Source organism: Motacilla alba, chromosome 1, assembly GCF_015832195.1.
Source record: "Motacilla alba alba isolate MOTALB_02 chromosome 1, Motacilla_alba_V1.0_pri, whole genome shotgun sequence".
Classification (NCBI taxonomy): Eukaryota; Metazoa; Chordata; class Aves; order Passeriformes; family Motacillidae; genus Motacilla; species Motacilla alba.
The window spans coordinates 49,868,685-49,895,063 of record NC_052016.1 but is presented as its reverse complement, the minus strand read 5'-3'; the positions used below and the strand labels follow the sequence as shown (position 1 = coordinate 49,895,063).

At 40.1% G+C, this 26,379-nt stretch overlaps 1 protein-coding gene across 4 annotated transcripts in view; it reads left to right on the top strand.

The window, feature by feature from the left end:
* Positions 1–16,114, top strand: part of PDGFD (platelet derived growth factor D) — a 136,939-nt gene extending 120,825 nt beyond the window's left edge. For all 4 annotated transcript variants that reach the window (XM_038133811.1, XM_038133828.1, XM_038133801.1 and 1 more), the window contains 2 exons: positions 1,711–1,925; positions 12,621–16,114. In XM_038133811.1, the coding sequence (XP_037989739.1) occupies positions 1,711–1,925; positions 12,621–12,755 (350 nt within the window). In that variant the 3' untranslated portion in view covers positions 12,756–16,114. The remainder of the gene's footprint in view (positions 1–1,710; positions 1,926–12,620) is intronic.
* The last annotated feature ends 10,265 nt before the right edge of the window (positions 16,115–26,379 follow it).

Sequence of the window (26,379 nt, the reverse complement as noted above, 5' to 3'; positions counted from 1 at the left end):
AATGACAGTGGAGAAGAAAATATCATCTGTTAAAACAAAGAAATCAATATACCCTGGACTTGCCAGTCCTGGCTAAGGACACTCACAGTGTATTTTTCTCTCAGTGCATGAGTATACCACCAGTTCCATTGATTTTGTGCTTATAGCAGGAGGATGATCTATACCTTTTCTGGAGAGATGCTAGCTCTCTGGAGAGAACCACTGAGATTTCATGGGGGAATGTATTATAATTGCTATAAAATAGCAATTTATCTGCTAAATTCCCATTGACTGAGATAGCACCTTGTCAGGAAAGTGTATCTGCTATGATTTTCTATAATAGCACTTCTGATATTTATGTACACTTGTCTCTTGCATATCAGCCTTGTGATTATCTCCAGGTTAAAATGTGAAGGTGCATGATGTTTACAAATCAACAGCTTTTTCCACAATGAACTTAGTGATGTTGACAAGGCCTGAGTCACAGAAAGTATGAAGTGTCTTTGTTGTAAGTTTTCACATTTTTGTATTAAAGCACAAGCATAAGTGTTCTCAGGACCAGAGGTTATGTTGACCTGTTAAACATGCCCTGGAAATCTTACATGTTCACAAACACTAGACTGTTACCTCAGTTCTTATTTGAGCCATCCCTGTTTTTCTGTTGATGCTTCTGTTAGCAATTACTGTTTGGAGTCAAACTCAACACAAGTTCACATGCCCCCCACCCGTGAATGAATTACTGAGATTTGAACAGTTACTTGGTGGACAGAATCCTAAGGAAAGAAGAAGACAGAAAATGAAAGAAAAACAAAATCTATTTCTGTAGAAATAGAACTCATTAAATTTGTTACCTTTGTCTGTGTCACAGTTGTGGAAAATATATTTATAAAAGCGGTTTTTGGTTTTGTTTTAGTTTTACCAAGCTAAAGCTAGAAACAGCATTTAAAGTCATATTTAATCGTCTATAATTTATTTTTATGGCTGGCTTTTCCATTTGTTTACATGACAGATCTCACATACTAGGTATTTAAACATCAACCAACTAGTGGCATTCAATGGGCCTATTACTTTTAGTTGTATTTATTTGTATGCCTGTTATAGTAACATTTACCAGATGAAATTAATGCTGCTTAGAATGGTTTCTCCATCTAAAACTGAATTATCTAAATTCTATTCATAAACTGTACAGACAGACAACCTGAGGAAGAAAGTCATGCAGGCTGTCCTAAATGCTCTTGCCACGGAAGGGATGAATCACTCCCCAAAAATGTTTCTTTAGTGACCACAGGAAGGGCCTTCTTTTTGCTCATAATAAAAAAAAATATTAGATCTCAGCATCTAAGAAGGCCAGGTATAAAAAGAGGAGGGAAGAGAGTGGCAGAGGTGGAATCTCTTGCCCAAGGATCCAACTATGTGGAGTGACAAAACAAATAAAATGACCATTCTTCAGCTTTCAGGCCAGTATTTTACTGCAAACCTCCCCTGCACCTTTATAGTTGGTGTGATCTGTGCTATGGCAGTCAGTGGGAGAAGGATGACAGCCTGGATGGTCACCTGTAATGATTTAAATTTGGTAGGTTTATGTTTATCTGTTCAGAAGCCAATCCTGTAGTTCACATATTTTTCAACCAGCACACCCATCACTCTGTGTTATTGACTGCCCGGGGAGCAGCATCAACCAGAGGAATGTCCCACACTAACTTCACTAATAAAACTTCTTTTGCATTGCAGTTGACCTGGACAGGTTGAATGATGATGTGAAGCGTTACAGCTGCACTCCAAGGAACTACTCTGTCAATTTAAGGGAGGAGCTGAAGCTGACAAATGTAGTTTTCTTCCCCCGCTGCCTCCTTGTCCAGCGCTGTGGTGGAAACTGTGGCTGTGGGACTCCAAACTGGAAATCCTGCACCTGTGTGTCAGGGAAAACAGTGAAAAAGTATCATGAGGTATTTTCATTCTTTCTTTGTTACTTCTTTTGGGTTTTTATTGCTTCCATGGATTCTGAAGTCTTTTCTCAGAGCTGTGTGTGCTGCTTGTTAGTAGACTATGCATATATGAGAAAGCGGTGTTGGCAGTATTTGTGTACGTTAACTTAGAAGAAGCTGGAGAGAACTTTTGCCACCTCTGAGTGGATGCCACCACAGCATCCTAGTGAACTTTGTTTCAAGAATGAGCCATATGTTGGACTGATTTTTTCCCAGTCAAGGACTAATACAAAGTAAAGGTATATACCACTGGAAGTACTCTTTTTTGTAACACAGAGACATGGGTTCCTTGAGATAGTTGCTTCATTTCCTCTTACTTTAAACTTAGGCTCACACTTGGAAATTAAAATTAGGATTTATTACTTATAGGAGGCAGCTGAATCATTCAGCCTTAGCTTTTTTCCCCCCACTCAGCAATATTTTAGGAAGGCAAAATTTTTGCATAGGAACAATGCCCATTATTTTAATCCATTCAGGATGCTTCTAGAGAGGAAAAACAAGACAAGAGATCATTTTGTATTCTTTCCACTAATGCAGTATTTTCAGATCAAGATGAGTAATGTTCCCTAAAGTGAGCATATCTAGGAAAGCTACTTGGTAGTTGCCTTCCAGTTGTTGGAAGGTAGGGTAGCTTCATGCCATGCTGACTTACTTCTGACACGTATCTCTTGTAAGAGGCTGATTTACCACTTGGCTTAAGGCCCAAGTGAAAATGAACTTTATGAACTTCAAACCTAGATGCAATGTAGGCTCATAACATTAAGGCGTTATCTTGAGAGACCCTGGGGCTGCAATTGAAGGCCAGAGCAGTGTGGTTACTCTTTTCAAAGGTAAGAGATATTTTCTCACACATAACTGCAGAATACAGCATACTCCACATGCTAGGACTGGAGAATAGTTAATATTTTCTCTAATTTTAAACAAGATGCAGGTGATTACCCTAGTAATTACAGAGGAGAAAGCCTTATCTCAGTGGCAGAAAAGATAATTGGAAAAAAAAATTAATAAATAATAGTTTAAAGCACCTAGATGACTATGAGCTGATAAAATTAACTCGGAATTCCTTATATATAAATAAATATTTATACAGCACCACAACATTGTACAAGAATGCTAAAAGGACTGGCACCTCCTGCAGAGAGCAAAGAGTCAGCCAGACAAGATCAGACATGGATTAGAAGCTGGTTAAGAGATAAAGAGCAATGAGGTGGAAGAGACAAGCCATTTTCTAAATGAGAAAGGGCTATCTGAGGGTGGCCCCAGTACAAAGATTATTATTTCATGTGTGTTCAGTCTGGAGGGAGGTGAACAGGGAGGTGGCAAAAATGGCAGGTGGCACAGGAGATAACATACTTGAACAGCAGAGAAGGCTGTGAGGAATTTCAGAAGGTCTTTGTAACTGCTTATAAATGCAGGTTAGAAAAGCAGCAAGCATTAGGATGAGTGGTCTCAACTATTTATTCATGTAACACTGGGTGTGTGAGGGGAGGAGGAAGAAATGAGGGGTGGAAATTGGGCTGAAGGTAAAGTGGTGAATCACTGTGAAGAGCTTCAGGAAAACAGTTTAGTGCAGCGATAAGAAAAAGACAAGTGACAGTCTTCTGCAGGAATGGAGATGAAGGGGTAATAACACAGTAAATATTGTGGTCTGGATAAATTGGTGGGGGACTTGACCATTGGTGCTTAAAAGGACAAAGGCAGGACTAGAAAAAATAAATAGAAGCAGCAAGCATATATCATGAGAGTTATAGGGGAAGATACAGATCAAAAACATTCTTAAGGAAAGTGGCTCAAAAGTTTTGGATCATTTCATTTAGAAAAAAAATTTAAAGAGAGGACACAGTGAAAGATAGGAAATAATGAATAGTAGCTAAAGGAAAATTAGACCTTCCTAAGTAATATTTTCATTAAGAAAAGAGCAAGAGAGAGACTGGAAGGGAACTAAATTACAATTAATAAAAAGGAATTAGAGGTTAGGGTTTTTTTGCACAGTAAATCTGTATAGAATTTCAACACTTAAATATGAGTTGTGCATAATTCAGAAGATTTCTGAAAGAACTAGAAGTCAAATATAAACTAAGGAATCCTGGGTTACAGCTGTATCAGAAATTAAGTCAACTGTTGGCAGTAGCTAGAAAGAAAAATGCTGATTATAAAAATGTTGTAAAGCACTTACTTTTTTCAGGTGTTTGGAAACAGATAGTGCTGAAATACCAGAATATCACACTAGCCAGGTATTGCTCAGAATCGGGATGTCATGACTTATGACTGCCTCAAATTAATCACTAAATTCAGGAAATTCAACATTCACACAAATATATCACTGTTAGTTTATTTTCCTACTCATTTCTACTCTGAAAAACCATATGAATTCAAGACAGTGTTTCATCTTTAACATTAAATGGCCCTTGTAAGTTTAAATTTAAATTTTATCCCTTAGGGATGAATTAACAGCTCACTGAGCAGATATTTAGCCAAGTGTCTCCCATTAACATGAGTGGAAGTCATGCAGATAAATTCATGTATGACATACTAAAGATGTGTCCATTAATTTTAGTCCAAAATATTTTCCACTTTATTATTATTATTAGCCGCACACAGTTAATCAGTTTTATTCTTATTCTCCTTTGACAGTTTAATTTTACTTAAATACCAGGTGGGAAAGGCACTGAGGAGGAGAGGCCTCTCCACATGCCAGTTTTAGAACCATAGAGCCAGTTTACTCTCTTAAAAGGCAATTTGAAACCCACTAACCTAATCCAAAGAGCCTTTACTTGCATAACGAAGGATGGAGCTTTACATTTTATGAAATCCCCAGCACCATTAATTTGGTTAAAAAGCTCAGCCTTCTACTGCAGGAGGACATAGGCCAGATTCAAACACAAGTCTCAGTTAATTTGATTTACAGAAGACACCAGAAGGAAATACTGGGTGGTGGAGCAAAGAAAGTGTTTGAAGTAGCTGATACTTGAGTCTTGCAAACCTCAGACCCCTTCTCTTGCCAGACTGATTTCCCTATCCTGGAGCTTCTTCTGCTGAGCTCCTGAACCTGCAAGAGCTTTGTGTCCTGCAAATGGATATGCTTGTTCTCAAAAGTAAAAGTGTCTCTGGAGATCTCTTGAAAGTTCCCTGGCATTTCTGAGCTACCCAGTATTTCTGTGCGAGAAAGGCAAATTTTCTGGAAGCAATAGGCTCCTTTTTGGCTTTGTGGCTAGTGCTGGAGTAGCTGCATGTTGGTAGCTGTGGGGACCTTAAAGTCCAGGGTGTTTCTTGAAAGAGAGGCTTCTATTCCAGAGAGATTTCAAGGTTATCTTCTCCTTATGCTCTTAATGCTTTTTAGTTCCCTCTTGGTTGCTTTTCAAAGCCTCCCACTGTAATCTCTGAGCACTCTCTCCTAGCCTAGCCTCTTAGGACTAATAGCTGTCATGTAGAGCCTTTAATTTTCCCAAGCTGGAGAGTGCTGCTCCAGTTTCCTGAATGGAATGTTCAGCTCTTTTCTATCATGTCTGACTGTAGGAAGTGATGCAAAAGCAGGGAAAATGAGAACATGAGATGGCCACAATACGGGGTAGCTTTTTCTTTATTGCCCTGGAAGATGTTAATCATGAGATCTTCGGTCTTCTTTATAGCCTGGAAATTTGCCCTGATTTTACCAAAATACTCAGCAGTTTTCAGAAATGAATGGGTGAATAACTTGGGTAAACAGATAGTTTTATTGGTGGGTTATTTTTTTTCCTTGCAGGAGTCTTGTGATGCTCTGTGGTTTTCCATGGTTTGTGGGTTTGCTTTGGAGCAGAGCAAATACTCTGGACAAATAGTCATGACTTACCACATAGTGTCACGAACCCTTCAAACCAAACAGGCCAAGTCCTGCCAGTGTCTGAAAATGTCTCTCAGGCATAGTCTGCCATGAGTGATACTGAGTTATGTTGCAATGCTCTGTGCAAGGGGAAGACAAAGCAGTACATGGAAATGGATGCAGCACACCTTAATCAAAACTCAGCCCTACAGCTGTCTAACTTTCTAAAGCGGACCTGATACAAAACTGTGCTTCCCATTGCAGTTCATTTCCCTAAAAATGCCTGGAGCTTCTCTTTAAAGAGGCACAGGCTCTAAACCTGGAGATTACTCAGCACAGAGAAGGTGTGGAGGAACTCAGGGCAGGACTCAGTTCAGCTGTGGCTGTGCCATCCAGCCAGCATGCACATATCTCAGAGAAACAAGAAATCAGTTTCCCCATCTCATTGCTGTAACTGATGAGACGTGAAATGAGTTTCCCTGGGGAATAAGTGCTCTTAAGGTAGCAACCAGAATTTGTCAGAATGTATAAACCTCTGCAAACAGCGCTGAGCTGCACAGCTAAGGGACGTATAAGGAAAAAAAGAAAAGTGGTTATAGCCGATTGCAACTCTTACCTTCTTATTGTCTCTCCTGTAAAGCCTGATGTGTTGTTGACTGTCTATAAGGTGATTCTTCCCCCACTTCCCCCCCCACCCCTTTTTGAAGCATTGTGCCTCAATTCAAGTTTGATGTTGACTGCAGCTTGTCTGGTGCCTTCACAGGACATACATTCAGTTAATTCTCAGAGAGAAGGTTTTGATCAGTATTAGGGTGGCAATTTCATAACCTTTGGTTGCCTTGGGAGAGGCAGTAGATACCCCAGAGCACGCAGTACTGGATCTTGGCACAAGTTGCTGGGCCATAAAAACAGCTTCAGCTGAACCCAACATTGTAAAGGGAAAACAAGTCAGAGGGAATATTATACAGGAGAAAAGAACATGGGAGCACAGTAGAGAATTAAAAAGTGGAACTTGAGGAAGACAGACTTATTGCAGAGGAGTTAAGAAATGTAACTAATACAATTTGATGCTGTCAGGGCTTTTTTCTTTTCTTCTCTTGTTTTTCAGAGAAATGAGAAGCAAACCTAAAGGAGGCACTTGAGAGAGAGGACAATAATTCTCAGCCTATCCTTACACAGGGAAACATAAGATAACTGGTCAAAAAATGATCCAAATGCTGCTGACAGAACAAAGGAAATTAGCTAAGGGATTAAAAAGAGCTAGAATCATCAAAGCAGTGTGCAAGGAATATGGTCTGATTGTTGTATGTCCTGGAGTTGATAGTACATGTATAAAGGAGATAAAAGGTTGTTATGGTAATAAAGGCATAGAATTAGCCTGACAAAAGAGTTAATTCATGGAATATTGTACAAGAAGCAGCAGTGGGATTTATTTGGAATGCAAGTACAAGGAAACAAAATGAGTCAGAAATGACTGCTAGGTCGCGGGATGAGCAGAGAGAGCACAGAAGTGTAGTGAGAGAAAAAGGTTCATTTTTAACTAGATGAAAAATGAAGTTCTTTGGTTGACATCTGGAAGTTAAGTGAGACATCCTGTGACATGTCAGGACAGAGAGGCAATTTGTGAAGGAGGAACACCTGTGCTTAGTCAATGAGAAAACAACAGCTGTAGAATAATGCACACATAATTCTTGACAAGAGCAGAAAAAGTGAGGGTCTTGTTGATGTCACATATGTCAAAAACATCATAGCTTTAGTTAGTGCTTCAGGAACTTGAGTTTTAAGCTAATTAATTTTCCCCATGTTTTTTTTTGTATTGAAAACAGGTGTTTCTTATGCATACAAATAAAAAAAGTAGAAACAATAATCCCATCTATATTTAATAATCCCTTAGTTTGCCTGCTACCATTGATCAGCAAGCCAAGTCATTTTATTTGTCCCCAATACCCTGTAATTATCTCTGGTAAGAAAGAATACATCTTTGGGTCTATGTCATTGGTTTAGGCTATGTTCCTACCAGACTAAAGGTCTTTGTGCTAAATTATGAACCACATTCTCATAATACTTGGCTTCTTATACTCAGAGCACAGCTAAACCGTGTGTGACCTTTGGATTAGATAACTTTCCAAAATTGCAGAGTAAGATTTTTTTTGTGTCTATCAAAACTAGGATCTGTGTTGAATGTTTGGCACTTTTGATGCTTCCTCTTTCATGAATCTCAGACAAATATATATTGGTTTTCATGCTAGAATGGTGTTATTTTTAGATGTGCAAAAGGAGATTAGATAATGCTGCATAGCAGAATTTTAAAATAAGGTCTGCAAAGTACAAATTTCACTATCTAAAATAGCATCCAGAGTTGCTCACCATCCTCTGTCACAAGAATATGAAGCTCATTAGATATTGGGTAAGCCATAGTCATATTATTGATTTTCTGTAGGCTTCTTAAGCTAATCAGAAAGAAAAAAAAATACTTTTGAGTGAGACTTCATTTTTCTGTTGATGCTTAAAATACTGGTCAAGAATTTAAAAAAAACAATGTTACTGTTGTTACTAATAAGTAAACAGTAAGTCAAAAATATCTGTGGGGATTTTTTTTTTAAGTTTTGACTGGGTTTGCTGTCCCTATTTGCTTTTTAATAAAACAGAAATCAGCCATCATGGACTGTCATGGCTAAATGTTGCCTGACTTCAAGGGTGAGTGATACTGGCTAGGACCATCAGCAAATGCTGAAGGGATGGTTCACCTCATCTGGCTCTACCCATATAACACATTGAGTCCAAGCTTTAGGCTCTTTTCCTAGTCCCCAGAGCTAGCCCTGCCAGAGGTGGATGTTTCTGGTGAATCATGCTCTGGAATTGCTGCTTTATTCTGGTTTCTACTGGACACATGCCATGTATGGATCAGGGTGAACAAGTTCTCTCCAGCTGGGTACTTTCCTGGAAGTCACTACCACTCTGCTGTCCTCAGCCCCAGATCTTGAAGTGTTAAGTGTTCTTACAGACCTGCTGAGATGATAGGGGCCATCAGCCCTGACTTCCTGTGCCCCACAGGCCGCAGGAGAGCACCTGCTGCCCCCAGAGCACAACCCAAACTGGTACCATACATCTCCTGGAAAGGCAGTCCTCAAAAAGGCTGGAAACCCCCCAGTTCCTTGGAGGGCTGTCCAAGTGGTGCGTGGGCCTGACTTAAACATTTGTGCCCTAATTCCATTTGAAGTTTTTCTGGCTTCAGCTTCCAGATGCTTGTTTTTGTCATGGCTTTGATCTCATTTAAAGAGGCTTTCAGAAACTGGCATCCAAATTCAATACATGATCAATGAGCAAGATTGCTGGCAGGGAAACACATGTAAGCATTTTCTTTATATTTCCTAGATCACTACCCCCAAGGAAAGTTATGTGGTGGCTACAGTCATCTTACCTTGAAACTTCTCAGATGCTCAGGCACATCCACAAAGTAAAATGCCATCCAGTATATTGGTGTGCTCCTATGGGACTCTCTGCACAGAAAATGCCCTGCTGCACTTTTTTTTTGTATTTCCTATAAGCACCAAATCCAGCTCAAAAGCAGAACAATCTGTCTTGATTTTATTTTAATTATTTTAATAGTTTGATGACCATAATTTACTTAGCGTTCGATGAGAGGGACATGACTGTACATGCTCTTTGTGAGGCAATGACCTGAGTAGCTGAGGCACTGCAATTTGATGAGAAGTGACAGACACTGATCCTTGAATTTGAAAACTACAAGGTTGTTTTTTTCACCCCTACAAAAAAAAAAAAACAAAAACCAAAACCAAACAAGCCTTTTGAGCATTCTAGACCTGTCATATCCATATTTTCTTACAGCTACTGATTCCATGAAAAAATAAATGGTAAAGTGTCCTGAACAGAATTTATTTGAAATGTTCTCATTAATTCAGTAGTTCCTCAGTTTTAAGGACATGACCATGTGATAAATAAACAGCAGCTATTTGCAGAACAAAGGCTTGTCTTCCTTGTACTGCGGTCTCCAGAAATGGCCTTATTTCCAGATTCTTTTCAGTTCCCTTGTACTTAGATGAAAATAAAACTACTAGGTGGGAGTGAGACAGGGAGCTTTGAATATCAGGTCTGTGATCAGCTATCAAAGTAGCTCTGGAGAGGGATCTGGACAGGCTGAATCTGAGACCAGTTGTGTGAGGTTCAACAAGGCCAAGTGCTGGGTCCTGCGCTTGGATCACAACAGCCCAAGGCAGTGCTGCAGGATGCGACGGAGTGCCTGGAAGGCTGCCTGGCAGAAAAGAACCTGGAGGTGCTGGTCATCACCAGCTGAATGTGATCTAGTGTGTGCCCAGGTGGCCAAGAGGGCCGATGGCATCCTGGCCTGGATCAGCCAGGGTGTGGCCAGCAGGAGCAGGGCAGTGACCGTCCCCCTGTACCCAGCACTGGTGAGGCCACACCTCCAATCCAGGGAAGGGGAACGGAGCTGGAGAAGGGTCTGGAGCACAAGTCTCACATCTGAGGGAGCTCAGGGTGTTTAGACTGGAGCAAAAGAGGCTCAGGGGAAACCTTATCATTCTGAGTGCCTGAAAGGAGGGTGTAGCCAGGTGGGGTGGGCCTCTTCTCCCACATAACAAGTGTCAGACCAAGAGGACATAGCCTTAAGCTGCACCAGGGGAGATTTAGACTAGATACAAGGGAAATTTTCTTTACTGCAGCAATGGTCAAACATTGAAACAGGCTGCCCAGGGAAGTGGAAGAGTTGCTATTCCGGAAAGTATTCAAAAAGCATGTGAGATGTGGCGTTAGGGGACAGAAGTTAGCGGTTGACTTGCCAGTGCTGGGATGAGGGTTGGACCCAATGATCTCAGAGGTCTTTTCCCACCTAAATGACTCTATGATTTTATAATTTGAGCTGTGTTCAATCACTGTTTTCCTGTCTTGTTTGAGGAAGTGCATGACAGTTCATTTTCTTATCAGCAAAGCCTATAAACCGTGCTCATACTTCTTGATAAAAAACACAGGGAAAGTCCCCAAGCTATCAGATGGTCTGTTAACTTAAATACAGTCCACATTTTTGCTCTCATCCCATTGCATACTTTGATTTGCTCTCAGCTGGAAAAAATCAGATCTACCTACCCTATGATTTTGCAAACTGCCAGTCATCTGGATTGGTCATAATTGGCTGAAAGACTTCTTTAAATAAGGTATTTATCGTGGGTTCAGTGTCAGCATCTGTCCTTGATTTTTAAAGTACATTTTCTTTGCAAAAGCACCTTTGAAGTTGTGGTCTAGTTTCAGCTCTGTAATAATTGCAGCAACCTGATTGGGTTCAGTTCCTTTGTGCTCGGGATGACAGTGTGATACAGCACATTGTCCTAGAGTCCATCAGGATTTATTGCATATATGGATGCAACCAATGTTTGAAATCAATTCAAATATACTATATTTTTGTTGCTCAAAAAAAAAGTAAAATTATGTTTCTGCATTTCTAACAGGACAAAATAATTCTGTTTTCCCAACACAGAAGCATGTCTGTGACTTGCTTAGGCACAGTCCTTACTTTCAGTATTATATAGGCTAAATACAAGTTTCATCACAAAACAGAGAACAAAATAATAGACTGTGTTCAGTGCTTATCACTTTTGTTACATCTCATGACTTTTCTAGCCTCAAGGCATTAATGGCAGAGAACAAATGGTCTTGTCCTGAAAGCTGCTAACCTGCCTGCCCTTCTCCACTCACCCTGCACAGCATCTCTCATTGTCCTTTGGCAAGTGCTTCACATTTACTTTCTGGGGCTTTCTAGTTATGTTGAAAATGCTAATACTCTGTTGATCTGGAACACAGCCTCTTATTCCCTGTCATTTCAGAAGCCATCTCAACACTTGTATGGTGTTATGACATCAAAAATACAGAAACTGCTTTGTTAAAAGGAAAAAAAAAAAGGATTGTTGAGTAACAGAGGGATCTGTTAGTTATAAACCAGTATGATCTTTTAGGGCAGAAATGTGGGTGCTTCAGTGGCTGAAGTGTTACAGACATTTAGGTCCCACTTCCCAGTTGGCCACAGGCTTTGGGAGGTCATGCACTTAACAGACATCTCTCCATCTTTGAAAAAGCAAGAGAAATCCAGCTGATCTGGCAGTCACTTGGCCAAGCTAGCTCCTCTTTGCAACCTACAACCACCTTCCTAGGGGTCTTGAGATCATCTTCTCTAGATGGAATTTTTTCAGAAGTGTCTATTATGATGCATGCTTCCCTAGGAAGTAATTTGTTTTCTTGTTTGCGTTACATTATTCACATTAAATTCTTCAGAAATAATGTAGGTTGGGGCAGAGGTTTTTAAGGTAAGCCAACAAAACTCAGATTCCACAGAAACCCAGGAGTATCTGACACATATTTTGTGCAAGCTCCTTTATCTCCTTCTGCCCTTCACAAGTATTTAAGTTTTGGACCAATTCTAATGATATTTTCTTCAGAAATTTTAAATTGCATAAAAAAATGTTCCTTGTTCTTAAGAGCAGAAATATTCAACAAGGGAGAGAAGGGACAGGGCAACTCAAGTAGGAATGGGACTGCAAAAATGAGCCAAAGGAAACCTGCTTGATAGTTCGCATGCAAAGGAGCAACTCTGGACATGGTTAGGAAACTGCATGATATAAAGATACCTGACGTAGGAAAAAATACAGTCTGTCCAAGCTCCAGGACAAACAATACAGCAGGATGTCAAAGTGTGCAAAGAAAAATCTGGAAGTAAAACAAAAATGTGTCCAAATTAATGATGGTCAGGGCCATTAAGGTGCCCCAACGTTCTCATCCTTAGATCTCCAACAGCGTTTTCTAATTCAGTGCATTTTTGTTGATCCTCCCAGGTGCTGAAGTTCGTCCCTGAGGCTGGGCATACCAGAAGAAGAGGCAGAATCAGGAACAACATGTCCTTGGTAGATATACAGCTGGATCACCATGAGCGTTGTGATTGTGTCTGCAGTTCAAGACCACCCCGATAAAAAAGGAAAAGCAAAGAAAGAAAAGAAAAAACCAGACACACTAATTGCATCTTACCAGACATTTACTTTCAAGCAGGATTGCTCTGAGGACCTTTACTCACTAATCATTTGAAATTTTCTACTAGCCTGCCTTTGCAATTAGCAAAAGTCATTGCTGTGCTGATTAGTGTCATGGCAACTAAACAGATATATCATACATTTATGTATCAGCATCCAAGGATTTAGGATTGTGGTTATCTGTAGATAGATTCTAAGGGTTGAGATTTTAAAAGCTCAGTTGCAGTCCTTAGGCACACAGTGCCCATTGAATTTAAATACCAGGTATGTAGGTTTTTGTGGTAGTTGGCAATGAAGTAGCATTGTGTTTCTTTTTCACTCACCAGTTCCTCCACTCAAATTCTGCTCCCATTTCTACCTCCTCAGCTCTCCTGATGGTAGGTAGGGTTTTATGGAGGGTATAAATGAGGAGAGAATTTGAGCCTGTAGGAGTGGAAAATGGTTTGTGCCACTCTCAGCATTCTGGCCCAACAGAGTGAGATAGAATGCTTCAAATCCATCATTACATAAAATCCCACATCAGTAAAGTCAAATCTCGCTGTTTGTACTCGAGCAAATCGTGTTCTGAAGTTAGTAGATGCTTTGCATAGGCCAGGACACCGAGCGCGGTAGGGGGTGCTGAGGTCAGCGCTTTTGCTTTGGTGGCTCCATGGCAGCCATCGCCCAAGCGCTTCTGCAAGAGGGGGCTCCTGCCAGCTGCCCAGGTAAATGCCTGTGGGCTGGAACTGATTTTGGTCACTACCTACCTGATCTGGATTCCTGCCCCTTGCCCAGAGTGGCCCCACAGTTGCCCAAGAGGAGCCCCCTCTATGCAAGAAGGGAGAGCCAGACCTCCCCTTGGATCCTCCTCGCAGCAGTTCGAGGAGTGCAATGCTTTCCTGTGGAGGAGAGGAAGATAGGGCACTTGTGTGTTGAAAATATTGATTTGTTTTGCAGTTGTGTTACTGGGAAACAAAACTGTGTTTGAGATTTAATTATCATTATTTGGTTTGGGGTTTCTTTGTTTGTTTTTTAACTTTATCATATATGCATTAATCTTAGTTATCTGAGGTTAGTTGTGTCATTCCAGCTCTGTGTATTGCCATGATTAAAGTGTTGACAGTGAATTTCTTTTTTTTTAATTGCATTTTGCTGAAGCATATTAACTCATTAAGTAATGTCTGTCAGTCATCAAAAATGTGCATCATTTATTAACTTTCAGAAGAATATTACTAAATACCACCTCATAATAAAATTAGCACTTTAAAAGCTACAGCATAGCTTCCTATGCCTTTTAAACTATTACAAAAGTGCTCTAGCTGAAAAACAAAAAAGATCCTTCCAAACTAGCTTTAAGGGTTTTCAAATGCTGCTCCGAAAATGTAAAAACCAGGCAGATTTAAGTTTAGCAAAGAATTGGAGTTTTGATCGTGAATGTAACAGAGGGAATAGGGTGGTACATAATGGCTGAGGTTTTATGTTTTATAGCAGACATAGGCTGCATCGAATCATCTTGTCTGTGTTGGCTCTTGTCTTTCTGTCTCTCTGAAAGAGTGAAGTAGGTTGACAATAATGCATTATAATTAGACGAAAATGGCATGTGCTATAAAATGCAAGGCCTTCCAACCAGTATGTTTTAGTACTCCACAGGTTTGTTACAAAAGCACCCTAATGTTCTCATTTCCCCCCTTCATCAGCTCAAATATTTTGTAAGTGCTTTTTTTATAATTTTAGCAAAACTTTGCTGAAAGATCCCTTAGAAATGCTGTGTTACTTTCTTTCCTATACTTTAACCTTGGAGATTCAGAATGTGTGGAGGTTTTATTATTTATATTAATTTTTCCTCTCTGGCTCCCAGATGTCTGTTTAAAAATGCTCCTGAATGCTTACTTGGGAAGTGATTCATCATTTTTCAAAGCAATTCACATTTAAAGAACAGCCCTGTAACGAAGGATTACCACCTTCATTTTGTAGTTCAGGACTATTTAAAGTACATCTCATTCTTTTTCTGTCTCTAGCTTAATAACAAGATTGGCCCAGCCCTTCCATAAGTTTTAGCTAAGTTTGGAATAAACTTGCATGCTAGACCTTGGCAGTACACATTGTTTCTGAGATACTGAACCTCCTGTTTGTATCTCTGACTGAATCATGCCTAAGCATTCTGACTTCATAGTTAGCATTGGTTGCAGGATGCACAATTTCACAAGGTTTTGTGCTCTAAGTGGTCCTTTGATTCCCAGCCTCCATGGGAAACTGGGCAGCAGGCAGTGCTGCACCAGGTGTGTGCCATGCAGCACCGCCTGCTTGCCCAGTCCCAACCCAACAGCCACGGGTTGTGAGGGGCGCTTGTGCCTCCTGATCGGGGGATTTCAGCCTTGGCTGGAAGCCTGAGTTACCCCCTAGAGGCAGCTGGGAGAGGCTCTCCCATAATGTGCCTTGGTCCAAAGGTTGAAATCACACAGTTTGGGAGCATTCATTTCTCTCCTTTGACTATGTAGAAAGATTAGATATTTGATTTGGACATCCAGGTGGGATACACAGAGGTAGATAGTATGCATACTGTCTACTCCTATAAAAGGAGTTTGCATACTCCTTTTAAAGACTGAACAGCTGAGTTAGATAAAGGCAGCAGTGGATGCCAGGATCCAACAGAAAAATTCAGAGGCAAAGTAAGAAAAAAATCCTCTTGCTTAATGATGGTTTAACCTTCTTAAATGTAAGCTAAGCTTGTCACAAAGTTTAAAGTATTACTCCTGGGACACTAACTAATTAATGGAACTGTTCAGTGCTTCCTGTTGCCATACAGACATCATGTTCCCAGCTAATGCAGGGGGGTCAAGGATGGGTTTCATGTGGCAGTGTGGGGATGATAACATACATGTGAACTAAGAAGAACTCCCAAAACCCAAGCCCTGAGATGCAGTGACCCTTTTTATTTATTAGCAGAAATTGCAAAGGTATCTTCATACTTTTTTCCCTCTTTTGTCTTTGTATAATTGTTATGTTATTTACATACTATTTTAACTTAAAGAGCAAAGATGTTAAAAAAACCTAATCTGGTTTAGTCTTATTCTTGGAATTGGAAACCCCCCAAAATAAATACATTATCCAAGGCAATTCAGAAAGAGTCCTAATTTCAGGCCACTAATCAGCTTTTTATTTACTGTATTCTTCTGGGATAGAGCCTACTTTCTCAAGTGCAATGTATGTATATTTTTTTTTATCTCAGTTAAATGCAGCATTCCTAGCAGTACTTTTTATTTGGTGCAGTATGTAATGTGTCTTATCTTGATGAAAAAATAAATACTGCTTTTGAAAGAAGATACTCGGAGTGATTATTCATATTTGGATGAAGAAAAAATGAAAGACATTTCCACAACATGACACCATCCGTACTCACAAGGTCTCCTTTTGTATTTTAGCAGTCATCCGCAGGAGCATCAGGGAAGGACCAAAGTGCAATTTTGGGATAATCAAGTTTGAACCCCCGAGCTGGCAGAGCTGACAGCTTCCTTGTGGAGTAGCAGCACTGTGACAGCAGCACAGCATTTCTTAGAGCTGGATTAGGGCACACCCCCCCCCATATTTGGTGCTGATCTCAGCCCCTGCAGGCTTGGCTTGGCTCCAGGAGAGATGTCCGCACTCATCTTGCTGTAGCTGCTCCTCCCTGCCAAAGGAAGCTGCTGCAGGAGCTCTGCATCTCACCTCAGCAAGGGCAGAGCTAAGCATCCAATGCGCGCAGGGCAGCAGAAGGAGCCTAGGGCCTCTCGAGCTGGGCAAATTTGAGCTGTGCTTCTGGGTTTGGTCATTTCCTCCAGCTTTGCCAGAAGCAACTTTTGCTGTGTTGCAGCAGATAATAACCTTCAAAGCTTCGGTAACTACTTTCAATTTAAGGTTCTTGTGTAAAGCTGAAGCTGCCTTAGGCCTTCACTGGATTCTGGACTGAGTAAGAACATGACCTTTTTACCTAATTGTTGATTTACGAGCCAGATCCCCTGTCTGATAAGGGAGATACAGACAGCATACAGTCGTCTGGGAACCCAGCTTTTTAGTCTGTCCTCATGCATGAGCACCTTTTTCTGTACAGTACTGCTACTGATCTGAAGCAGTCAGCCATTCAGATGACCATATTTATCCCCTTTGGTTTGGTTCTTGTTACTCAGAGAAAAAAAATTGCTGTATATTTTTTCCAATTTTTTTTTAAGGCAGTCAGAAGAGACATTTGCTAAGATTTGCTAACACAGGAACCATTTCTCATTTCTCTTGCATACAGTGAACAGGGCCCTAGTTATTGCCTTTCCGAAATGCACAGAATAAACTTCATGGACAGCAAGTCAGCAGCTGCAAAATGTTGAAGGATGGCATAAAGCTCCTCCCACCTGGCATTGCTACACAACTCGGTAACTAATGTAACAACTCCCCAGCTAACACCAGTTTGTTCTTACGCCCACAGTTCAAGGAGTGTGCGAGTGAAAGCTTTAATAAATCTGAAACTTGGAAAGCAGCTCTGCATCTCTCTTCTTCTGTAAAAGTACATGGTTCACAACGCCATTCAGGAACTCACCATTACCTTTTTAAAGGTTTTTTAAACATTCATCTTCTCCTTTTTGAAGAGCACAGAATCTTCCTCTAGCTAATTTTAAGATCTGTAACAGCTGAAAAAATACTTGCCTGTAAATTCAGTTAAGATTTCTCTTGCTCTTGTCCAGAATGCATTGCCCATACACACTGCTGTAATGTAAATTCAGCAGAGGTCCAATTTGTACTTATTCTCCCAGGGACTCCAGTGCAGCACATAATGAAATTTTAGAAATCAGTATTCCTATCTCTCATTCTAGGAATTTTAACTTTGTTTATTGACAGTCTTGGTCAAATATGCTGAAATAATCATTCATAGTTTATTTAGTCATTCATTGACAGGCCGTGAAAATCTGCTTTAAATGTTCAAAGTACAAATTCAATTTTCCATTTCTTTTCAAAGAATCATGGAATGTCTTGGGTTGGAAGGGACCTTAAAGATCATCTCATCCAAATACTTCTCCTAGAAATGGAATTTCCAAACCAGCAAATGTTCTGCCATGAATAATAGGAGGGAAATACTCTAGGTTCAGTCTGTCTTTTAAAACTGATTTGAGTTAAGATGGTGTGAAATTCTTGTGGCAAAAAATTATATTTCAAAAATGAGTTTATATAACCTGATTTTTGAAACTGAGTTTCAAAGCCTCATTTATGTATTGCTTATAGAAACTTGCTGTGGCACAGACATGCTTTCATAAAATGGAAATAGTTATGTAATAAGAGTTAATGTATTTGATGCTCCAATTTCAAGCTGACAAAGATTTCTGCTTTACTTGAAAGAATTTCAATTTCTGTACCAGTACAAAGCCAACAGGATAACAACGACTGGGTACCTTCAAATATTTTGACATTAGATAAAAACCCTTAACTTTTATTCATTGCATTTCCTTAGAAAAATAATAAAAGCAGGCATCTTAACCTTTTTGTTCTGAGTTTGGAGAGTATCATCTTAACTAGGGGATACACTGAAATGAGCTCTCTCTTTTCAATCTGAATCCAGTTTACCCTTTCTGAGATGAAAGTGGTCTGGAGAACCACCCTTCATATCAATGCAATTCTGTCAAATCTTTCTTTGTTCTCCCATTCTCATTGTTTTTTGCCAAAGAATAAAAAAAAAAAATCATTTGATTCAGTAATACTGTCCTTCCACTTGCATGTATTATGAGAAGAAAGAGGATTCCCTCTCCCAAAATGGGGGACCATTTTACAGGGAAGAATTCCAGGCTGGCTGAGGTGAGAAGGGACTTCTGGAGATGGTCTTGTTCAGCCCTCTGTACAAAGCAGGGTCATCTACATCACTACAGCACTGCTCAGTGCGGTCCAGCTGGGTTTTGAATTTCTTCAAGGATGGAGATTCAGCTCTTTTTACTAGATTATGTAGAGCAAGGGTGAGGCATTAGTTTTGACAAATTGTGTGGAAACAGAGAAAAGTCTGATGAACCCTTGGACCTCCACTGAGGACTGTGGCTCATGGAAGACTCTCCAGTCTGTGATGACCAGGCCTTTCTCTATGCCACATGTATCCAACAGTATCACCAGGATGGTAAATTCCAGGACCAGAAAGAGTATCTTAGGTGGTGTGGAGAGAAGGGCCAAACATCCATGCTGCAGGATTTTCCCCCAAGGTATGGTAACATTTTTTTAGCTTAAATGACTAAAGACTTCTGCCAGTGCGTGAGACGAGCAGAGGGACACATGGCACAGGAGGGAGCCCCAGTGACCTCACCACAGCAATGGAGACCGCAACATCCTCACTCCTTGCTGCCCTGGAGAGTCTCAGGGATGTGGGATACCCATCACCACAAGCCAAGAGGACAGGGCCCCCATCACCCCACAGAAGGAGGGGTGGTCACTGCCAGGGGACCGTCATGGGAGGGTGAATGCATCAGCCTCCATCCAGCTGCTGGACTCAGGAGCCACTAACACTGTTCAGCAAGCCATTAAAGGGATCCTTGATACATCAGGGAAAGATGGGAGACTGCAGTTATTTTGCAGCTTCCAGACAGATTCTCTCATTAAGGCATAGGAAAGCAAATTGTCCAGCTTTCCCAGAATATACAGGTCAGATGCAGCACTGAGCAGAGCCCCCAGAGCATCTTCCTGAACTTGTAGAGCACCTGATGTAAGAGGCCTTCATTAAACTGTTCTGATACCCGACAGATGGCATTCATTGCAACCTTTACATCAAAATACCAACCCTTGGATTCTGTTGCTAATTTATTTCAAAAGGTCAGGCAAGGATTTGTGTGCCCTCAAGGAATTGATCGCATTATAGGAAGCTGCACTTTCAGTATTCAAATAACCCCACATTGGCAAAACACTGCAATTTTCTCAGTTAAACTGTATCTGAGCACCAATTACACAACTGATTATTAAATGAAGATAAGCCATGTAGGCTTGCATGAAGAAGACTAATTGTTTTTTTCAATTAAAATAAAGACACTTGGGTCCAAATTAGGATCCTGACAAGAAAGGGTAAGCAAATTAGTTTCGCTGGGAAATGCAGCTACTGCATACCTGAAATGTTCAGGAGCAAATGAGTCAGCGATTTTAATAATCAAAATGGACTATCCCTTGAAAAGTCCTTCTACATAAAGCTAATTCAAGGAGCAAATGAAAACTAGTCCTTGCATTTTAATATCATGGCTGATTGCAATGAGCTATGGCCAGCATCAAGAGCTTTTTATTTCATCTGAGTTCCATCTGACAAGCATTTTAAGAAGCTATGCAATGTTCAGCAAATACCAAACTGCTGTTCTTCACCCCTCGCAAAAGTGCTTATTGAAAAACAGAGACCAAAGGGTATACATTGGATAGACCATAGCTCCCATGGACATGCAAATCTATACATTAAAAAAAACCACAGCATGTTTAGAATGATTTGTGATGTGTGCTGATCGAGTTTTCTTGTGGATGCATTTACAGGCAGCAGTTTGCTTTTAGTTTCCAAAACAACGTGTTGAATATTCATGTAGTACCCTACTGAATAATCAACAGTGGCTACAAGCTGGCAAAGTAATAACCCACCTCTCAGCTGAAAGTGATAACCCACCTATAAACCTATTGGAGGCATCTGCTAAGTGAACTGCTCCTCCCACTGACACCTCCTGCCTTTTCCACTGCATCCTGACACTAAACCAGATTAACATTACACAAACTGCAATGTCTGATTCCTGATGACATTGACTTTCAGGAACATGCAAGTAAACACTCGACAACTGGTTTGACTGAAGAATCAACCTGACATTTTTTAGCTTATCAAAGTGAAGGCTGACACACAATATTGTTATTTACTCTTTATAAAATGTGTGTAAGCCACAAAATTACAGGCAGCATAAAACAGGTAAAAGTTGCCTGTAGATAAATGCTGAAAAATTTAAAAGGCCATTTTAAAGTCTTTAACTCAGAGAAAACTTATGGAGGCTGCATGCTCCAGAAAAAACAAATTATCTAGGTGGTCCTTGAAAACTGCAAAGGACCTTATGAACTTTCCTGCATGTAGAGCACCTGATAAGGTACCAAATAACAGAGAAACTTGCTGTACAATAGTGTATGATAAATTACTCTTAAGATGTAGTGAGTTTTATGGTCTCAGGAATTTTCCAGAGTAATTTCTTTAACCGCATTTTGTTCCAAGCAGCTGCTTCTCCTCAGTTTAATTTAAAAAAACCAGCAATCCCTTGATCAAATGCATCTTGGGAACTTATCTCTGTATGTATGAATATAGCCACAATATATATAAATATTTTTTCATATACAAGTATACAAACTATTCCATAACTGTATATTTAAAAATAAGCAGAAAAAGTTCAAGTCCTCCACTAAGATAAAATTCATCAGCAGGTAAAGAGAAATATTCTTACACTGTAGGTAAACTTCCTTTCTTTAAAAATCACTGAAGGCTTTTAATACAAGAGCTCTGCAAGACAGTCTCATTTTTCTCCCAGTCTTCTCTTCCAGGCTTCCATTGTTCACACAAGAATTCCTGACATGTCTGCTCAGCACAGTTACTGAAGGTTGTTAGTTGTAATTCATTGAAACTCTTCAGCTGAATTTCTTCCTGTGAATTTTGCAGTTTGGCTTTTCTGCACAAGACTTGAAAGATTGCCAACAGCTACACTTTGTCTTTTGGGTGTTTAAGCCTACATCAAAGAAATGAGCCTTTGATAGAGAAATTCAGTGCACGAGAAAAGAGGAAATGCTACATATATCTCTGCCAAGGTCTTTGAATTTTAGGCATTGCTGTTGACCTCAGATCTCTGTTAGAAGAACCTCAAAGACTCAAGATGTAGCAAAGCCTGAAGATCCTAGGGAAATGGTGAACTGCATGAAAGCATGAACATCCTCCTTACCTTATTTCACTTGCAAGCAGCAACCTTGAGCTGTAACTCCTAGAAAACCCTCTGGCACTATCATTTTCATCTATGGTGATAATTAGTCTCAGGTTCATAGGGCCACAACCTATGGAGAGAGAAGACCTAAAAGAAGTTATCCAATAGGTACTACAGCAGGCTTGACAGAATGGAAACAGACACACAAGGATGAATGATGAGTATGAGCCTTCTTTCCTCTAAAAGCAGCAAGATTAGTCTGGCTTTGAGACTCTTTGCTTCCATTCGATATCATGATTGTACACTGCTTATCAGTTGTTAGCACTGGAAAATTAACTGAATCTTTGGCCCAGAAACCCAGCATTGTTAAAATGTCTGGTAATGCACCTCAGGCCCAACCTTTTATCCTTTGACAGTCACAAGGGAGAATCAGGTTGATGCAGGGCAGCTTCCCTGACCATAACACAAATATCTAAACCAGGTCAGGGAAGGAGAACAGAGGAAGAAGCACTCCCTTGTCAAGGTCACCCAAATCTCGTTTTGGAACAACTTCTACAGCTTTGGTTCCTAATGCATATGGCTAATTAGCAGGCAGTACCATAAGAAGTAGGGACTGGTGAGGCATGGAAAGAGTAGCTCATACAAGGCAATACAGAGGGTTACGAAGTCTTTTTGATGAAGGTTGAAGGCTAGTCCCAGTAGGCACATTTGTAGATGGAAAGCTGAATAATTGGGCTGAGTTGTCACTGGTAACTAAACACACCTCTCTCTGAGCTTTGAATAAAGGTCATGTAGATTAACTGTTCCTACTTGATTGTGTAACCATTCCCCACCTCTTCCTTCTAAAACAGTGCTTTTACATGTTATTGCTACACAGGCCTGAACTGAATATGAGGTTAAATGCAGTTATATTTGTTAAATATGGTCTTGAGGCAGCATTTACAAGACTAGAATGCAGATATGTTGTCACGTTCTGTAGAGAGTAAGGTAAATTCAAGCACAAGCATACTATTGCATTGCAAATAAATAATTTTCCTCTTTGAATAAAATTACTAATACAATGCTGTTTATTCACACTGCCTAGTCCAAGGCAGTTTCTGCCAACTAAACTGGCCATGATAATTACATCATCCATTATTTTACACCAAAATCCATTGAAACTAAAAATAAATGATAGATCACTGCAAAGTCCTCTCCCGTATCTATTGGCAAACAATGCTCTCTGTTCTTTCCAGTGATGACTGAATGGCAGGATGCAATGTAACAAAAAAGTCATAAAAACTGCAGAAAACAGAAACTTCCCGTCTATTAATTCTGAGCTGCCTCTTCATTCTGAACAGTTAGGACAGAGTGAAGGAATGGGCAATTCTAAAGTACATTCTGACTAATAACAGGAAGACTGAGTTCCCCTAAAAGACTTATTACAAGAGAATGTACAAGTGGCTGGGAAACCTACCCTGCCCAACTGTTGTTTGGAATTCAGCTGAAATGGATTGTGTGAGGCAGAGGAAGCTATAGAAATTCCTCTTTCCTTCGGGAAGGATGGCAGATGCATTTATCATGCTTGTAGAGTACTAATTCTATTGAGGTGTACAATGTCATATATCATGTCATTCGTGGTGGGCATCATTGCAATTGTTTCGAAAGGTAGTTCTACAGAAAAAATATCAATCCCTAAGCTCCTGAGCTTAGTTGGAGAACATGCTTAAAACTCGTAGCTTGGTATTTCTATTATTTCTATTGCAACACAACCAGTTTGCTCCAGGTTTTTCAGGTCCCTCCGTATCAGCTAGTGTGCAAAAGCAAGATTTAGTTTTAACCCCATGTCCATGTCAGTTGCTTTCCCCAGTGGATTCACAGGTTAACTGATTCTAGTCCACTAAGAAACAGTTATTCTTTTTGTGGTAATCCTACTGATTATTCAACATTACATCTTGACTGCAAGAAATTTATTTTGGTGGAATGACAGGGCAAACCTCTCTGTGCAAATCAGAGCAGCCATGCTTCACTTGAGCCACAGTTTTCAGCTTGTGCTGAGTATTTATTTACATGCATCAAAGTGACATCACCGCAAGCTAGAAAAACATTCTAAGAGCACACATCCAAAAATGAACACAACCCAGGGTTTCAGTTTCCCCATATTTCCTGAAGTGTGATATTATTGGGAAAAATAGTGAAACTTAGAATAAATACATAGATACCTTCTTCACAAATACTTATTTTCTGTAGAGGCTTTCCTGTATTTTTTGAAGATAAAACCCCACCTAAAACCTTTTTTTTTCTAGGAAAAACAGCCAATTTTTAAAGCAGGTTCCTTTCCAACCTTTGCACAGCTGGTTATTTGCAACCCCTGATTCCACCTACGGTCCCTGCAGCAACATTGCTCAGTCAAACCTCATCGACATTGGCCAATGCTCATTCCTGAGCAATGGGTGCCAATAAAATGTGCCAGAAGAAGCTGAACTCTTGGGCACTCCACGAAACTGTAGATATTGCAGATGTAATGACAGAAAGCACTCACAGGGTTATTTTTTAAGTCATAGATATGCTAATTCTGGTTCCAGAAAAATGAAAATATTTATCTAGCTGTCTAACATAGCTGATTATAAATTCCCAGTCACTTTAAAGACAAACTGGATATTGAAAAATCACCTTTGAAATTCAGAATTTTTGTAGAAACCTAATGTGTTCATTTACTCGATGCTGGGAGTGCTGTAGTGTGTGGTGCATTAGTAAAATCCCAAAGAAATAATTCAGCAGAATAATATGGACAGGATAAGCAATATGAATTTGAGAAGATATGTTAGACTGAAAAACCTTGGTGCAGTATGTCTGGTGGGAGCTTTGCAACAGCCAAAAGCTCTGATGATTAACTCCCCATGACGTTCAGGTATCACAGAGGGTAGAACTGGTCTTATTAGTTGAGGAATGGGTCAAGAAGCATGCTATAAATTATGCTTTTTGCTCTCTCAAAAATCTTCTCAGTGTTTCTTACTGTGCTAAAGAAATGCTAGATTGCAGAGAAACAAATGACAGAAGCCTTGCAGGAATTAAAGTCCAAGATAGGTACTATGGCATCTTATTTTTAGTGCTGTATTTCTAAGCAGCACTGGCAGAATGATAGAGATGATACCATTTAATTTAGTGCTGCTTTCATAGTGTAGAGAAAGACTGGATTAATTTTGTTTTGATCCAGTAAACAGAGACAGATTCTAAATACTAAAACAAATTTGTGCTGCAGTATATTTTACAAAACATTCTTTTGTAAATTAAGACAGTAAATATCATAAATGAGCTTAAAAATAATTACCTGTGCAGTTTTTGAGACAGAAAACAACATTATCCAGAAGGACCACTTGCAAGAACTGTTCTATAATGAAGTAGAAATATTTACACACAGAATATATAAAGCATCAGTTTCCTCCAGTTAAAGAGATTTTGGGTTTAAGACATAACTTTAAAGAAAAAGAGAAGTGCCAGAGGGGTACAAGTGTTCTAAAGCTAGAAGCTGAGAAGAAAATTCATCATAAGCTGGAAAACAAGTTAATTTCTATGTTGTTAATTCTGGTTTGGTTTCATGGATCTGAGCATGTCTAGAGGGTACATCTTCAATCTCTGAATCTCAAAGAGACTTGTTCACAATGGAATTTCAGCAAAGCTTGTGTGTGCATGCTTAAGTTAATTTCTTGAAGGTAATGAGGTTTGGTAATGTTGTCACTTTGACTTAGGATGGTTTGTATTTCATCCAAAAAGCTAAGTTCCAGTAGCTTTGATATCAGTCTAGTGGACTTTAACTTCTGCTTGACCTCCACTGTTGCTAACACATTGTTATGAAGTGAGCTACACCATGGAAGTATCTGCATTAAAATTAACTGAAAAGAAAAAAAAACCAAAATCTCAGAATCATCACTTTAAGCTGTTAGAAAAGGCTGGCTGAGGAAGGCAGTATCACCTTGTTCCCTGACAGCATAGTGTGGAGCTTATTCAGCTTTGTATTTTTGCAGTTAAAAGTAAATTCTTTTTAATAAATTAGGTAATTTTAATAATTAATTGTTATAGCGAGCTAAACTCAAGCTTATTTGTATGCATTTAAAGAGGGAGGGAGAGAGGGAGAGAGGGAGAGAGAAAGGAAGGAAGTAAGGAAGAGAGGGAGGGAGAGAAGGAGGGAGGAAGGAAGGAAGTGGCGGAAGGAAGAAGTGGCGGAAGGAAGTGGCGGAAGTGGCGGAAGTGGCGGAAGTGGCGGAAGGAAGGAAGTGGCGGAAGGAAGGAAGGAAGGAAGGAAGTGGCGGAAGGAAGGAAGGAAGGAAGTGGCGGAAGGAAGGAAGTGGCGGAAGGAAGGAAGGAAGGAAGGAAGGAAGGAAGGAAGGAAGGAAGGAAGTGGCAGAAGGAAGGAAGGAAGTGGCGGAAGGAAGTGGCGGAAGGAAGTGGCGGAAGGAAGGAAGGAAGGAAGTGGCGGAAGGAAGTGGCGGAAGGAAGTGGCGGAAGGAAGGAAGGAAGGAAGTGGCGGGAAGGAAGGAAGTGGCGGAAGGAAGGAAGGAAGGAAGTGGCGGAAGGAAGGAAGGAAGGAAGTGGCGGAAGGAAGGAAGTGGCGGAAGGAAGGAAGGAAGGAAGGAAGGAAGGAAGGAAGGAAGGAAGGAAGGAAGGAAGGAAGGAAGGAAGGAAAGGAAGGAAGGGAAGTG